Genomic DNA, 15,975 nt, shown 5'->3' with positions numbered 1-15,975 from the left:
CATTTTATCCATCTCAGTATCCATAGTAATCTGTAATTGTATGAAATATATTTAAAAAAAAAAACAATGACTGTATCCAACTATGAACAGCTATAAACCCAAATTGAATCTTCTGTTACGTAGAATCCATCGTATACATTTTAGTATTCATAGTAATCTGTCATTGTTTAATATAACGATAATAACTTTAGAAAAATCAATGACTGTATCCATAGATTATAGATTTAACTCATAGACACAGGTCAGCTGACACAATTTTTATCATTGGTCTTGTGATAAGTTGTGTTCTCCGCCATTCTCGGATCGCCTTTTCCATCTTTCTTGTCCCGTGAGTTATTTTATTGATATTTCTTCACAATATATGTTAGCTTTAGCTATTTTTCATTTCTGTATGGTATATTAGTGGTGCGCAATCGTATTTCTAGTCGGTAAGCAGTAATTTTAGTCTGCCATTTTCTGTATTTTCCCAGAGTCTTGTAAATGTCACGTAATTATTGAAATATATCCTACTGGGATACTTTTTCCGAATTCGACTTCTGAATTTCAGTGTCTGAAAAACCGGTGCTTGTATTTTTCCTCAAAATATTCATGAAAGAGATGTACATTTTCTATCGTCCGCCCATCATGTGACACCAACTAAATTGAAACCTAAATTGTTTTACTCGAACGCAGAAACCTTTTCTTGGTGAATTTATTGAATAAAAATCCTAATTCATATTTATTTAGAGATTCTAGTATCTTATTTTTATATAACTAGATTCTTAGTAGACTCCAAATACAGTAAGTTGTGTAAATACTTTTGAACTAAATTCTATAAAATAAGCAAGATTCAAGTAAGAAAGTTTTACAACCATGTAGAATATTCTTACTTGAATCTTGGTGCAAAGGCTTCTCTCATAAAGTATTGATTTTGTGTGTAGTGTATGGGTGCCAATTTTAGTCCAGCCAAATAAAAATGTATGAATTATCTTTTCTACTAAAAGAAGTATAGCTCTCTTCAGCCCTTTGAATTTCAGTAGTTTTTAAATTAAATGTGATTTAACTCTTGATATTATTAATGAGGGTTGTACAAATTAAATAAAATATATTGAATAAACTAACAATAAGTGCAAAACCGAATGAAAAGTCCTATAGCAACCTATAGGGTCCCATAAATAATTATTTATTTCACTTATTAATTACATAAGCTCACGGCAGACATCTGTAACATTCTTTTGGACCTAGTTATGATAACATCTGTATCTATTAACTAACATTTTCTAAGTGTGAACTCAGTTCATGTTAAGCAAAGCCATAGTTTACAGAATTGATAAATTGTGTATAAACCTAGTAGATTTATATAAGTTAATTTTCATATCTTCAAATTTAAATGTGATACCTTTTTTCATAGTCTAAGTCTCAAAATCTTCACGCTTATGCTTAATATAATCTCAATGTGATGCCTCTTAAATTTCAAATCAGAGATTATCCCTAGGTTGATTTAGGCTAAGTTTGGCATTACAAAATCTGAGTGAACTTCTAGTTTGCTTGAAAATTAGTTACTAAAATTATACCTAGCTTAATTTATAAAAGGCTTCTCCTTTGACCACAGTGCATCTAGGATAAGGCCTTATTTCCTATAAGTTGATAACTAAGATTCCCACCTCTCAATATTGTATACAATATAGAAAAATGAGCTTCAGTTTTTCAGAAGGAAAATTATTATTTTTGTTTGTTGTATATAATATCTCCATTTGAAACAGCAGCAGACATTGTCTTGGAGGAGTAACAACAATTTAAATACAAAATCAGATTTATAGGAAGTAGGATAATTCTGAATACCATGTATATTTGCCCTCTCAGATCTCAGGGTAAAATGTACATAAAAATGCACCTTGCAGGATCTGTTTGTTGATAACAAATATACAACTGTAAGGGCAATGTAAATATGGCTGCTTTGGTTTGATTGTAAAAAATACTTTTTATGCATTATCTTGGTAAGTTGCTCTCAATACTTCAAGTAGACAATTATAACTGCAGAGTGTGTAACAGATTAACTGCAGATTATTTGAGAGCAAAACTATATTAGATACATGGGTGTAATGATGCTTAAGTTAGGCTTACAGCTGTATTTTAACCCTGGCAAAAAAAAGAAAACGAATAAGCAAAACTTTTGAATCATCTTAATTAATTAACAGTGTAGTTGGCAATAAACAACTAATTGAAATGTCTGCATACTCTATAGACCTTCCATAGTCAGATATGGCACATTTAATCTCACTGGGTAGTTGTCTGTGGTAACAAACCTACTCACACTGCACTTCTGCTCATAGTCTTCCACAGACTAATCATATGTAATACCAAAGTCTTCTACAGACTAATTGTATGTAATGCCAAAAATAAAAAGATTACTGCCAAAAAGTTGTATTCTTGATCGATGAATGTTATCAGTGGTTAGTGATAAAGTCACTGATAAGGTTAACGATCAGCTGATCTGTCAGTCTGCTCTCTACAATCTTGGTAATATGTACACTATTTATAAAACTTAAATAAAATATTACTTTATGAAAATTTGTTACAGCTTATTTTAAGAACATATATCATTTTATATTATATTCTAAATTACTAGAATTCAATGTTTACTTATCATAATAAGATATGCATGTGTTTATAATCAGCATATTCAAAGTCCCACTTGTGACAGTAGTTCTCTTTTTTTCTTAAACCTAAAGCTAGGGTTTTATTTTGGATAAGACTATTTTACGCATCTGTTAGATTATTATATATAGAGTTATTTTGTTTTTTTATAGGTCTTAGAAGAATAAAAAATTCAAAATGGCGGTAAAGGGCGGTTTGATGACAATCGCCAACGAGGAGAATGAAGAAAGGTTCGGATATGTGTTTGCTGTGTCTGGTCCTGGTAAGTTATCTCACAAATAGAGAGATAAATTTAAAGATTTTAAAATAATGACAGTGTATAGTCAGTACATATTTGAAAATTTTATGTACGTTCATAAAAACATTTCTAAATTTAAGAAAAAATGTGACGCAATAATTTAAACATAAGAAGTAAAAATAAACTTACAGTGCAATATACTAGGTTACATAAAATTCATAATTCGTTTAAAGGAAATTGCATACAATACTACAATAAACTACCAATTGACATCTTGGAGATGTCTCTTAAAAAGTTCAAAGTCCTATTATAGTATAAAGGACTGCATAATCGATAAAAAAGCTTGGGTCTAACTAGGTTGCTCTTCTAATAATTTAAAATTACATTGTGAGATGGTGATAACAAAAAAACAGAAAACACCCGGCTAAGTTTGTTGTGGGCTTCTTCTTAGACCAGGACGCGTTTGGAACCCTCGTAGCTTTAGTTTTAAGTTTACGAATGTGGTTATCGCCATCATCTTACTACCGTGTAATTCTTATGTATGCATCAAAAGTGCCACCTATGGGCCTACTTGAATAAAGATATTTTTGACTTTGACTTTGCCAAATAATATGTTCCCATTTGCGGGTGTGCTTTAACTTGAGTTGTATTATCTTTGGTATGAGGTTGTGAGGGTTTACCAAAGAAGAACCTCAGAAAGAGTCATAAAAATATACCAAATTCTGATGGATATTTCTAGACAGTTTGGAAATCATAAACGTTAGGCAGCAGAGCATTCAGAATCACCATAATATTTTAGTAAATGGCAACCCTCCTGGCGTAGAGGTGAACACTGTGGTCTTATATTAGGGGAGTCCCAGATTAGATCCCCAGCAGGAGCGGTTTGGGAATTAGTAATTCCCAGTGTGGTCTGGTCTGTTGGAGCCGATAATGGTGGTACCGATAAAGACGTACCGCCATGCGATTTAGCATTCTGTTACGATGCAGCATAGAAACTTATTAGGGGTACGGGTTAATTATAATTGCCTTCTCCTAGTGGGTAAGCCCCCTACCTTAGTAGACTGCATCATCACTTTCCACCAAGTGAGATATTTAGTGAAGGGCTAACTTTTGGAAAAAAATAAATAAAAAAGTAAACATGTTTGAAACGATTAGTATTTATCAAGCATATTATGATTTTAATAATGTAGCAAATTAAAAAAATTAAACTATTTTCTCGGATAAACTTAAAAAATGTATACTCACTTTTTTCAAAATAATCCAAATACAAAGATTCATGGATATAATTTCAATAATAAGTATAACAGACTTTCCTATATCATGGACTTTCTACTAAGTAACACCCTTTTTCTATGTATGCTAGCCTTGTATTCATTGTTGGCCTTTGTTTCACAGTGGTGACAGCGGAGAAGATGTCCGGGTCAGCCATGTACGAGTTGGTGCGCGTCGGCTACAACGAGTTGGTCGGAGAGATCATCCGTCTTGAGGGGGACATGGCCACCATTCAGGTACGCTGTACAAAAACAACTACAAGACAAACAAAATATTGCTATAAGCTTCAACAACATAGTGGAAATATCTTTGGTATATTATAGCAAAGGCATGCATTGTATTAATTCTGGTGGCCATGGAAATTTCTGGACGACCTCCTCCCCCTAGCATTGTGGTGAACGAACGAATTATTGAAAATTAGTGAATTTTCTCATTTCCGGCCTGGTCGATGGCTTCGCCCTAAATCATCTTTGAGTATATCTGAAAACTTAAAAAAACCTGATTTGAATTATGTTATATCATATTTGATATTATTAGGCTGAAGTGGCAAACTGATCAACGTAGATTTGATACAAACAAGCTAATATGTCCAGCTGTGGATGTCAATCGGTTGAAGTGATGATGTTGATGGAGATCATATTTTAAGTGTTTTTAGCTGGAGGATTGTCAAAAAGGCTTAAAATAAATTCAGCATTGGTAGTACCGTGGCTTATGTGGGGGGTTTGAAATCCCGGTGGCGGTTTTGAAATTATATATAATAATGATTATTATAATACTTTCTTCTATGGGTAGTTTAAAAAAGAAATAAAATTCAAGTATTCCACTAATTACAATAATAATATGATTCAGCGTTATATTCACTAACCTGTGAAAATACAAGAAAGTAGCCTTTACTTCTTTGAAAAAAACAATTTCTTGTTAAAGCGAACTGTTATATAAGTTTTTAAATGTCACTTATGACTGTAAATCTCACTGGTGACTTTAAAAAAGGTTCGATAGACGAACTCGAGAAGTTTTCTTTACATATGTATAGTCAGTTTAGTGTTGTAATAACAACAAAATGGTCTGAGACTGCACCAACAAGCGCCACTGCACCCGCAGGTGTACGAGGAGACGTCGGGCGTGACGGTGGGCGACCCCGTGCTCCGCACCGGCAAGCCGCTGTCGGTGGAGCTGGGCCCCGGCATCCTGGGATCCATCTTTGACGGCATCCAGCGCCCGCTCAAAGACATCAACGAGCTCACGCAGTCCATCTACATCCCCAAGGGGGTCAACGTGCCGTGCCTGGCTCGGGAGATCGACTGGGAGTTCAACCCGCTCAATGTTAAGGTAAAACCACTTTTTTCACTTGCACTCCCATACATGTAAGCATACTTAAACTCAATTTTTTTGTGCACTTATGCTTATTGAATAGATTATTTCTTCGCATTCGAAATAAAACAGTGCTTAATACGGTCATAAAACCCATTTTATTGTTCACTTAAATATTATCTTTTGGTCTGTCCGGAAGTTGACTTCAAATGTCCTAGCAATGGAAGTGAAAAGCAGAGTGCGTAACTCGTTCATTACTCAGCCATTTATTCCTAAATCTAAATATCAATCCTATATCCATCTCAGATAAAATGGATAGCTTTATGCCCTTGTACCACAATGTACATATTTTAGCTTAGTTTTTACTGGTTGGTACAAATGTTGTTAAAAAAAAATCTTACCTTCTCTAGTTAATTTACTAGTTCTATGGTACTCGAACCAGTGAAGTGAGACGTGTGCATGCAATAAATGCTGGATAAGGGTTCTGTTTGTCTGGAAAAGGGTATTCGTATTTCATATTTTACAGCTATCAATAAGTTTATTTCGGCACATTACTTTTAAATGAAATTCAATAAAGAAACTCAAATAACTAACAATGTCTTTTACGGGGTCACGATACTGCAATGGCGTCCAATTAAGGCGAAACAATAGTTTTAAAAACTTTTTTTGAATATAATATGAGGAATGTTCTAAAAATGTTAATACATTCCGAGATTCTGGGAGACCCTACGTTGTCACGCACGATTATGATCTTTAAGTCTCAACTAATAAAGTACTTTAAAACAATAGCAATACCATTGTTTACCTGTATTATGACGTCACAAAAGAGAGAGAACTAATCAATAGCGTTTGTGATCACGTGACCTTGTCTCGAGAAAAAATCATTTCATTTTATGATTTATAGGGAATTTATATGTTATTTTCCGATTTTGAGAAAGTAAATAATATTGAAATGCAACACGCAGGTGGGCTCCCACATCACCGGCGGGGACCTTTACGGCATCGTGCACGAGAACACGCTCGTCAAACACAAGATGCTGATGCCTCCGCGGGCCAAGGGCACCGTCACCTACATCGCGCCCTCCGGCAACTACAAAGTCACCGTGAGTACTGACGGATACGTCATCGGCATCGTCACTCCATCGTGGAACTCTCGGGATCAACCGACTCCAACCTTGAGATACTTCAGAGGTTCCAAAACATTGTCCTTAGAGCAATCTGTGGTACACCTTGGTTCATACAGAATGAGGAAATACCAACTATCCATTTCAACGTCAATTGGCCCAGTGGGCAACAACCCTGCTCTCTGAGTCCCACATCTGCAAATTGTTTTTCAATGTCTGGGTGTTTTATGTGTATATTAAAAGTATTTGTGGGGATTACTGTGTAAGCAAATTTTGTATCATACATGTCTTTTTATATTCATTGTAACTACACAGTGTCTCACAAGAGGCGACGTTAACGGGTCGCGCTCTAAATGAATATATTCGTCGCAATTAGTTTTTAGTTTGATTCCAAGCGGTCACCCTCTTAAATCTCTAGTTCAGTTTACCTTAGTAGAGAAGAGTCTCTACATTGGTGACCCCTACGTGATATGAACACGCAACCTTCTGATTAAGTATTTATGTGTATTATTCATTAAAAAAATCTTAGTACCCATAACATAATATTTATTTTTTACAACATATGTATTTATTTTATCAAAGAGGAAGTGAACAAATACTCCAAAAAAAACAAGTTCAGACCCTAGAAACAGCACAACACCTTGGCACCGAGATTGCTTACAGACAGATGTCACATACTACAATTGGACTGGTGATTCCCTGTGAATGAACGAAAGCTATCGACAAATTTCTAATTTTCTTAAAATCATTTCAAAAGTTTGCCCGTTACATACAGACAGAAAGACTCAAAATATTGAATTCGTTCGTAAAGCACACGTGCTAATCGCTGCTCTGCCCCACAGGACATCGTGCTGGAGACGGAGTTCGACGGGGAGAAGAACCAGTACAGCATGTTGCAAGTGTGGCCCGTGCGCCAGCCGCGGCCCTGCACCGAGAAACTGCCCGCCAACCACCCGCTGCTCACGGGCCAGCGCGTGCTCGACTCGCTGTTCCCGTGAGTCCGCCGCCCGCCCTCACAAGCCGCAGTCGCACTGCGCATTGCCATTAGCTCGAATTCTAATTCTAATCTTTATTTGCGCGATTGCAAGTTAACAAATTTGAAACACCTTAATTATAAAATTATTTTTTCATTTTATACTAAGGCATAACTCTCAGGCACGCAAGTTTCATCGTCATGTTTTCCTTCACTGTGCGCCAAAGATTGAATGATCGAATTCGGTCCCCCTGAGGGAGGCCGAAGCTCTAACTACTAGACTATCATTCTGTTTTGTTGTCGTGAGTGATGTGACAGGGCTAGTCCGGGGAAGTTCTACCACCATCCTTTTTTCGGCCTGTAAGCAGCATTGTTGCAACGCAATGACAAGCGTGCTTAACACCTAGGCTTCGAGTCAATTTTTACTGTAAAAACAAAAAATGTAGGTACTCCTCAATACGCTTACGGTACTAAGCCAAACCGAAATTGAAACTAGAACCGCTTGTTTTGAAAGGTTGTTGATAAGATATCGTTGTCGTACAGTTGCGTCCAGGGCGGTACCACTGCCATCCCCGGGGCCTTCGGTTGCGGCAAGACTGTCATCTCACAGGCACTGTCCAAGTACTCCAACTCTGACGTCATCATCTACGTCGGTTGCGGAGAGCGTGGTAAGTGTACACACTTAACGCAATTCTCGCCATCTACTTTATTTACACATAATATTAAACATATTAAATTAATATATTGAGCCAAAATTAATATACCGTACAACGATAGTTATAACTTTTTGAAGACTTGGTAGAATCACAGTCAACACACTGTTGACAAAATATGTAAAAAATTATTGTTTCAAACTAATTGATGGTGTATTTTGCATATATTGCCACATAAGCTTTTGCTGGAAAAGTTGTTGCAACACCCATTTGTTTTTTTAAAGGAGGGTTTGGAGAAGCCTGTTACTTATTCGCTTCCCAAATTTCACGGTGCAGTATTTAAAATGCAACAATACAATTATTCTCAAACAAAGGCGGTTTAAGTAGCGAGTTGTAGAAATTTAATTTTTTTTTTCGCTTGTCTAATCTACTTTTCGTCGCAAGGTAACGAGATGTCTGAAGTACTGCGGGACTTCCCCGAGCTGACGGTGGAGATTGAGGGCGTGACAGAGTCCATCATGAAGCGTACCGCGTTGGTCGCCAACACGTCCAACATGCCTGTAGCCGCCCGTGAGGCCTCCATCTATACCGGTGAGCTTCTGTTCTTACTTACTAGCGGGTGCCCGCGTTTGTTACAGTTTAAACAAATCACGTGGGAACAGATTGAAAACTTTATCAACTCAACGAGCATAAGTGCACAGGTTGAAATAATATGTGCAATCATCTATTGATCGTATGGCCCTCAAAATATTATTTTATGATATGTGTTGGTCTCCAGGTATTACCCTGTCGGAATACTTCCGTGACATGGGCTACAACGTGTCCATGATGGCCGACTCCACCTCCCGTTGGGCCGAGGCTCTTCGTGAGATCTCGGGTCGTCTCGCCGAGATGCCCGCCGACTCGGGTTACCCCGCCTACCTGGGGGCCCGATTGGCCTCCTTCTACGAGAGAGCCGGTCGCGTCAAGTGCCTAGGAAACCCCGACCGAGAAGGTGAGAATATTGTTGAAATGTTCAATAACACATTTATTACAGCTACCATATACAATAGAATAAATCTTTTTTGCATACACACGTTTACATAGATGTCATTTAAATATCATACTTGGTCACAGTGTTTTGTCATTAGCTGGCGTGCAAAGATCACAAAAAATTTGTAGGCGACTTATCCAAAGATTAGATTATATAATAAACTGTATATTTTTTTTAATTATTTAAAGCTTTGAAACGTATTTTACAAATAAAAATTTGCAGTATTTTACTTTGGGGCTAGACGGCGATGTGTGTACTGTCGTGGTGTATTTATTTATTTATTAGGTATTTAATGTTTTTATTTCCACCAGGTTCCGTATCTATCGTAGGCGCCGTGTCCCCGCCCGGTGGTGACTTCTCCGATCCCGTCACCGCCGCCACGCTGGGTATTGTGCAAGTGTTCTGGGGTCTCGACAAGAAGCTGGCTCAGAGGAAGCACTTCCCCTCCATCAACTGGCTCATCTCTTACAGGTTACCTTGCACTTTGACCGCTAATAATAAACTATTCATTTTGTCTGAGCTGATTTAAAGAAAATTAAATGCACCTTTATTCTTACTTAGCTCACCTTACTTTAACTAATTTCCAAAACTTTTTCATAGACTATAATTTTATAGTCTACACAAAATAATACAAACAGTTTGGGCTTGTATCACATTATTGTGCCTGAATTATTTATCTACTATAGAAATTTTAAGTATTCACATGAAATTTTGTTAATTTATATAAAAACATCCAACATTTTGTTTCAGAGATGTTTAAAAAAGACATATTGTAATTGTTTATATTTAATGTTTTCAACAGCAAATACATGCGTGCCTTGGATGACTTCTATGAGAAGAACTACGCCGAATTCGTACCTCTTAGGACTAAGGTGAGTCATAAAATAAAATGTCATAAAAAATTTAAAGCTGTCCTAATATTTTGGCTGGACATTATTCCCATGCAAAGTGCCTTGTTTTAAAATTTTATGTTTTATGAGAGGCTAGTTAAAAAGTGTGGGGGTGGTTGTGGGTGTGGCTGTGGTTATAGCTGTGGGTGTGGCAGTGTAAGTGACTCTGTGAGTAGCAGAGAAACAGGCTGTCGGAGTGGCAGTGGGAGTGGCTATGAGTGTGGCTGTGAGAATGGGAGTCAAAACTTTATATGAGGAATATATGAGTAACGTTGATTGATGATTAGTACTTAGGACCTTACAATTACTTACAATGACTTGAATATTACCTTCCTTCCATAGCAGTGAGCGCTGTGGTTGAAAATGGGAGGTCCCTGCTTCGATTCAATGGGGCCCACATATAAATAATTTAGCGAACAGACTTAGTTCTGCAGCATACGCGGTAAATAAGATTCGTCTTATGACAAACATAGAAACTGCTAGGCTTGTTTATTTTAGTTATTTTCACAGCATTATGTCCTATGGCATTTTATTATGGGGTAATGCTGCTGATATAGATTCTATTTTCGTCCTGCAGAAAAGGGCTGTTCGTGCGATATATAAAATGTGCCCAAGAGAGTCATTAAGGGATAAATTTAAAGAAGTTAAAATAATGACGGTGCATAGTCAGTACATATATGAAAATTTAATTTATGTCCATAAAAATATATCAAAATTTAAAAAGAAAATGCACTGTAACAATATAAATATTGGAAGCAAAAATAAACTCGTTGTGCACTAGGCTACACAAAATTGCAAATTCATTCAAGGGCAATTGTATATTATTTTATAACAAACTAGCTGTCCCGGCGAACTTCGTACCGCGCATCATATTTTTTTTGATGAATGTTATTATTTTAATACTTATTATCCTATTCCGGTCTAAGAGGAATCAAATATCATAAAAATTGGTCCAGCCGTTCTTGAGTTATAAATGGTGTAACTGACTTTTTATGACAACTCAGACGGGAACGCTGTCGAACGGGATAAACAGTATCCTATGTCCGTCTCCTGGCTCTAAGCTACCCACCTACAAATTTTCAGCCATATCGGTACAGCCGTTCTTGAGTTATAAGTAGTGTAACTAACACGACTTTCTTTTATATATATAGATTACCAAATGAAATCTTTGAGATGTCTCTCAATAAGTTCAAAGTTTATATAAAACGTAAGCTTACAGAAAAATCCTATTATAACATTAAGGATTATTTAAACGATAAAAAAGCTTGGGTGTGAATTGCTCTAGCTTCATAGCTTAATTTAAATTTACTGGGAGATGGTGATAACAAAAAAATAAATTTACCCGGCTAAGTTTGTTGTGGGCTCTTCTTAGAGCAGGGCGCGTTTGGAACCCTCGTAGCTTTAGATTTAAGTTGGCGAACGAAGTTATCACCATCCCGTTACAATTATGTAAACAATTATGTATGAACGCTTCATAAGTGCCTGTGATAGGCCTACATGAATAAAGAAATTTTGAATTTGAATTTGAATTTGATTCCCGGCAAAAAATTTTATAAAAAAAATTCTTGCACATTAATTATGTAAACAATATTTCAGTTTCATTTCATTGTAAATATCTTTTTGAATGTTTTAAAAAAAATAGTGAAAACATGCAACACAACATAATGTAGAATATCTCTTATTATTTTATGTTTTATTTATTTCTGAGTATTTTTTTTTTCTACGATTTTGATAACAAACTACACTAAAAAGTAATGAAAATATTGTTTACTTTATAACGCAAGTTTGAAAACGTGCTGTTCCCCAGGTTAAGGAGATCCTGCAAGAGGAGGAAGATCTGTCAGAAATCGTGCAACTGGTCGGCAAGGCGTCGCTGGCCGAGACCGACAAGATCACGCTCGAGGTCGCCAAGCTGTTAAAGGACGACTTCTTGCAGCAGAACAGGTGCGTTCACTCGCGCTTCGCTGGAGGAGATTCACGAGGGGTTCCATAACTATCCAGCAGGGCTTAGCACCAAGGCAGAAGACAAATTATATCCCCCGATTATATCCCCTGACACGGAATATAAAGTAAATTTTAACAATAAATAAAATTAAATAGTAAGGTTATAACGTTACACCCGTTTATTATTGTACATATATCGGTAATAATCGGAACCTGAATTTTAATATGGCAATCAAAATATGTGCCAAAACAAAACGCTTCAATTAAAAATGACTAGTTAGACACTTTCTCTTTCCCTCTCATCGAAACTCTATTAATATAAACTTTATTCCCACCATATATTATTATAGATGTGCCCTGCGGCTTGGCCCGCGTAATTTTGGGAGTGAGCGTACTGCTACATCTATAGTCATATAATATGAGATTTTTAGATTTTTTCACAAACATTTTGTTATCTTGCGTAATTTTTTTTTTAATGAAAAGTATACTATAATATTTCTAATACCTCCAAGAATATGTATAAAAAGTTTCGTGAAAATCGCCTGAGTAGTTTTCGCGTGAAAGCGTTACAAACAAACTTACATTTATAATATTATATTATTTCCACTTGTACGCCAATGCTCTGAGATTTGATAAATCTGTGGGAGAAGATAAATTTTTAATTCTTTCACCAGTGAGCTAATTGTCTCTTGCCTGTGCTAGCCAAGCTGGGCCTTGATGCTCTATCAAATTGGACTGGTTTTACACAGCCGGAATGTCTCACTGAATTCATAACCTTAAATATATATATCTGGTTTAGTCACCACAAACAGGCATACTTGAAGTTTCTAATTTGCTTATTTTAAGCCTACTAGAAATAATTGAATTTTGATTGTTTTTTGAACGAGAAAGTGTTTGTTTGGTTGTCCGTACTCGACACCCTAACTAAGCAACCAATCAACTTGGTTTTTGGCATAGAGCTAGTTTAAAGGATAGAGAGTAGCATAGGCTACTTTTTATCACAGAAAAACAATTAGTTCCCAAGGGATGTGTAAAGCACCGTAACTGTGAAATCATAATCTCAAATGTTCTGAACTGGAATTCAGACCGCTCGGTATCATTATTACATCGATCGATTTGAGAAATTTATACTTTGAAACAACAGAAATTGTGTGGGACATACTTATGAATGAATGAATGAATACAGTTTTATTGTACACCACATAAACATATAGAAAAAATGTAAATAAAAAATTAACAATTTGGCGGCCTTATGGCGCTTCATAGCGATCTCTTCCTGTCGACCAAATGCGTAAAACACAGCTCAAGAGGATAGGTAGGTGGTGCATATAAATAAACATATATATTTGCATATATACATATATATATATATATAAATATATATATATATATATATAAATATATATATATATATATATATATATATAAATATATATATATATATATATATACACATATACTTATATTAGGAATGTACAAATTTTATATCAAGGGTACAGATTGTAACGTAAGTTAATCTGATGATGTCAATGCTCTTCCACAGTTACTCTGCCTACGATCGCTTCTGCCCCTTCTACAAGACTGTGGGTATGCTGAAGAACATCATTTCCTTCTACGACATGTCTCGCCACGCCGTGGAGTCCACCGCGCAGTCCGACAACAAGGTCACGTGGAACGTCATCCGCGATGCCATGAACAACGTGCTCTACCAGCTCTCCTCTATGAAGTTCAAGGTGATTACACAAAACATTCGATTTAAGTTATACGCAACATGCAATATTATTCAATACGAATGACCAGTAATATTCAACACGACTTACGTGCAACTTTCAATACGACTATAAAAAAATTTTATTCAATAATAAATTACGAGAAACATTTAACACGCATTATCCCCCATCCGACACGATTTACGAGCAAGATTCAATATGAATTACGAACAACATTCAATACGAATTATTAACAACATTCAACATGGATTACAAGCAACATTAAAGTCTCATTAATTAAACAACGTATTCATTATTTTTGCAAAATAAACAAGGTATCCTGTTAAACCTTGTATATTTATTTTCTTTTTCTTCTAGCATCGAATAGTGAATATAAATAAGTGTAGTACATTGTCTATATTTTTATGAATTCACTTTGTCATTTAATATTAATATTTTTTTCAGGACCCCGTGAAAGATGGAGAGGCCAAGATCAGGGCGGACTTCGATCAACTTCTTGAGGACATGTCCGCCGCCTTCCGCAACCTAGAGGACTAAGCCCCCCTCCCGCGTAGCAGCCATGTCTATATTATTATAGGATTAGGTCGCACAAAGTATCGATGTGTCGAGAATCGATATTTTGTTATTTATAGTCTTGAAAACACTTTACGTGGTTTGAAACTGTTTCCAGTAGCGTCTATTTGATCGTGTTCTGCGTTATAAGCCTCTCATGAACAAGTGCGGGATTTCTGATGGAATATTGACCGATAAATCCGCCTGTTTTGCTGACCGGTCGGAATATCGATTCACAATTTCCACGGCTAAATGTAAATACCTAATTGAAAATCTAGCGTCTATAATAATGGCATAATTGCAAGACATATAAAAGAAGAGGACTTGAAAATTCCGGTCGGAATTCAACACTTGTATCAGAGAGTCGACAATATAATTAAATTAAAAAAATCATAATTATTAAATATTGTTCGAAAGCTGACGTATTTACAATAATTGTAAGCGTAGTGTAGTGACGATTTTTAAATATGATTATTCCATACTGTTACAATTTCCGGGACGAGTGCCTACCCCCTGTGAAATCTTTTGCGGGATTTATATACTAGTGTCCCGATTTATATCCCGCTTTCTGTAAATAGAAATGTTCACGCGGAGCCTCGACGTCCCGCGGAGCGGTCGTTAGTTATTTATATTGATTATATTAAATATTATTTATATATTATTGTAAAATACTAACAAATCTATTTTTTTTTGCCCATTGTTTGTGTGATTTTCAAATAATCGTGGTGCATTCCAAGTTATGTATTAGATGTTACAAAAAAGAGGTCGCGTCTTTATATTCTTCAACCGACTTCAAAGAAGGAGGTTCCTAATTCGATGCGTGTTTCAATCTACGATGTTGGCATTTTCCGTATATTTTTGTTTGTTGTTTTATCTTTTCGATGTTCAGTATTATTTCGGACTCCGCTGCTAGCTGCGCCTAGTTGGTCGAGTGGACAAAATATATTATTCTACAATAAATTATACCTGCCGTTTGAACTTGATACGTGTTGATAGGACGAAGTTATAAATAAAATATAAATTTTAACACTCGTTTGTATTATTTTATGTGTAAGGTATTTTGGCACTATGGAGGAGACATATATATCGATAACACAGGCGAGACTACATAGTCTCCAGCACCTGTCCGTTTGTTTATCGGTTTTTTACCGGATATACTTCGGGGAGTGTGCTCAGGAACTTCACAATCTTGTTCCTCCTTCACCGTTCTACCACAGAACAGCGAGACACCGTAAGCGGTGGCAGCCTTATGTGGTTGATATTCCATCACGCACGAAACGTTTTTAATCCACGTTTCTGATACGTGCCGCTTAGATGTGGACCGCCCTCTCGGCAACTGTGTTTCCTGCCACAAATAATTTGGGTACCTTCAAGGCTAGAGTGAATAGGCTTCTAGGGAAGCGTGCTCCGACAGAGATCCACCTAGATATTTAATTTTTTTATGTCAATCGTCTTATGATGAGGTAGGTACATTGTTATGAAGTGAAATTCAGTTAAGGCGATGGGGAGAAGGCCAATGGTGATGCTCTAATATTAATCTGTAGTTTTGGGTTTTAAGTGACCTTTACTTTGGTTACTGGAAAAATAATGATAAAACCCACTAGTTAATATAAAATTT

General features: G+C 36.2%; 1 protein-coding gene across 2 annotated transcripts; it reads left to right on the top strand.

Annotated features, from left to right (window-relative positions):
* Window positions 1-241: 241 nt before the first annotated feature.
* On the top strand, window positions 242-15,386 carry LOC120631593 (V-type proton ATPase catalytic subunit A). 2 transcript variants are annotated; one of them, XM_039901234.1, is made up of 14 exons: window positions 242-328; window positions 2,790-2,899; window positions 4,271-4,383; window positions 5,249-5,476; window positions 6,424-6,561; window positions 7,425-7,576; window positions 8,099-8,223; window positions 8,653-8,799; window positions 8,987-9,202; window positions 9,553-9,712; window positions 10,044-10,113; window positions 11,939-12,075; window positions 13,619-13,808; window positions 14,250-15,386. In XM_039901234.1, the coding sequence occupies exons 2-14, from the start codon at window positions 2,815-2,817 to the stop codon at window positions 14,340-14,342; spliced, it is 1,854 nt and encodes a 617-aa protein (XP_039757168.1). In that variant the 5' UTR covers window positions 242-328; window positions 2,790-2,814; the 3' UTR covers window positions 14,343-15,386. The 2 variants fall into 2 exon arrangements, with proteins under 2 accessions (XP_039757168.1, XP_039757169.1); XM_039901235.1 differs by lacking the exon at window positions 242-328 and adding an exon at window positions 329-428.
* Window positions 15,387-15,975: the final 589 nt, after the last annotated feature.

This window comes from Pararge aegeria, chromosome 18 (genome assembly GCF_905163445.1).
Source record: "Pararge aegeria chromosome 18, ilParAegt1.1, whole genome shotgun sequence".
In the NCBI taxonomy this organism is placed as follows: domain Eukaryota; kingdom Metazoa; phylum Arthropoda; class Insecta; order Lepidoptera; family Nymphalidae; genus Pararge; species Pararge aegeria.
Note: the sequence above shows the minus strand (reverse complement) of the source record. Positions and strands in the feature narration are given on the sequence as shown.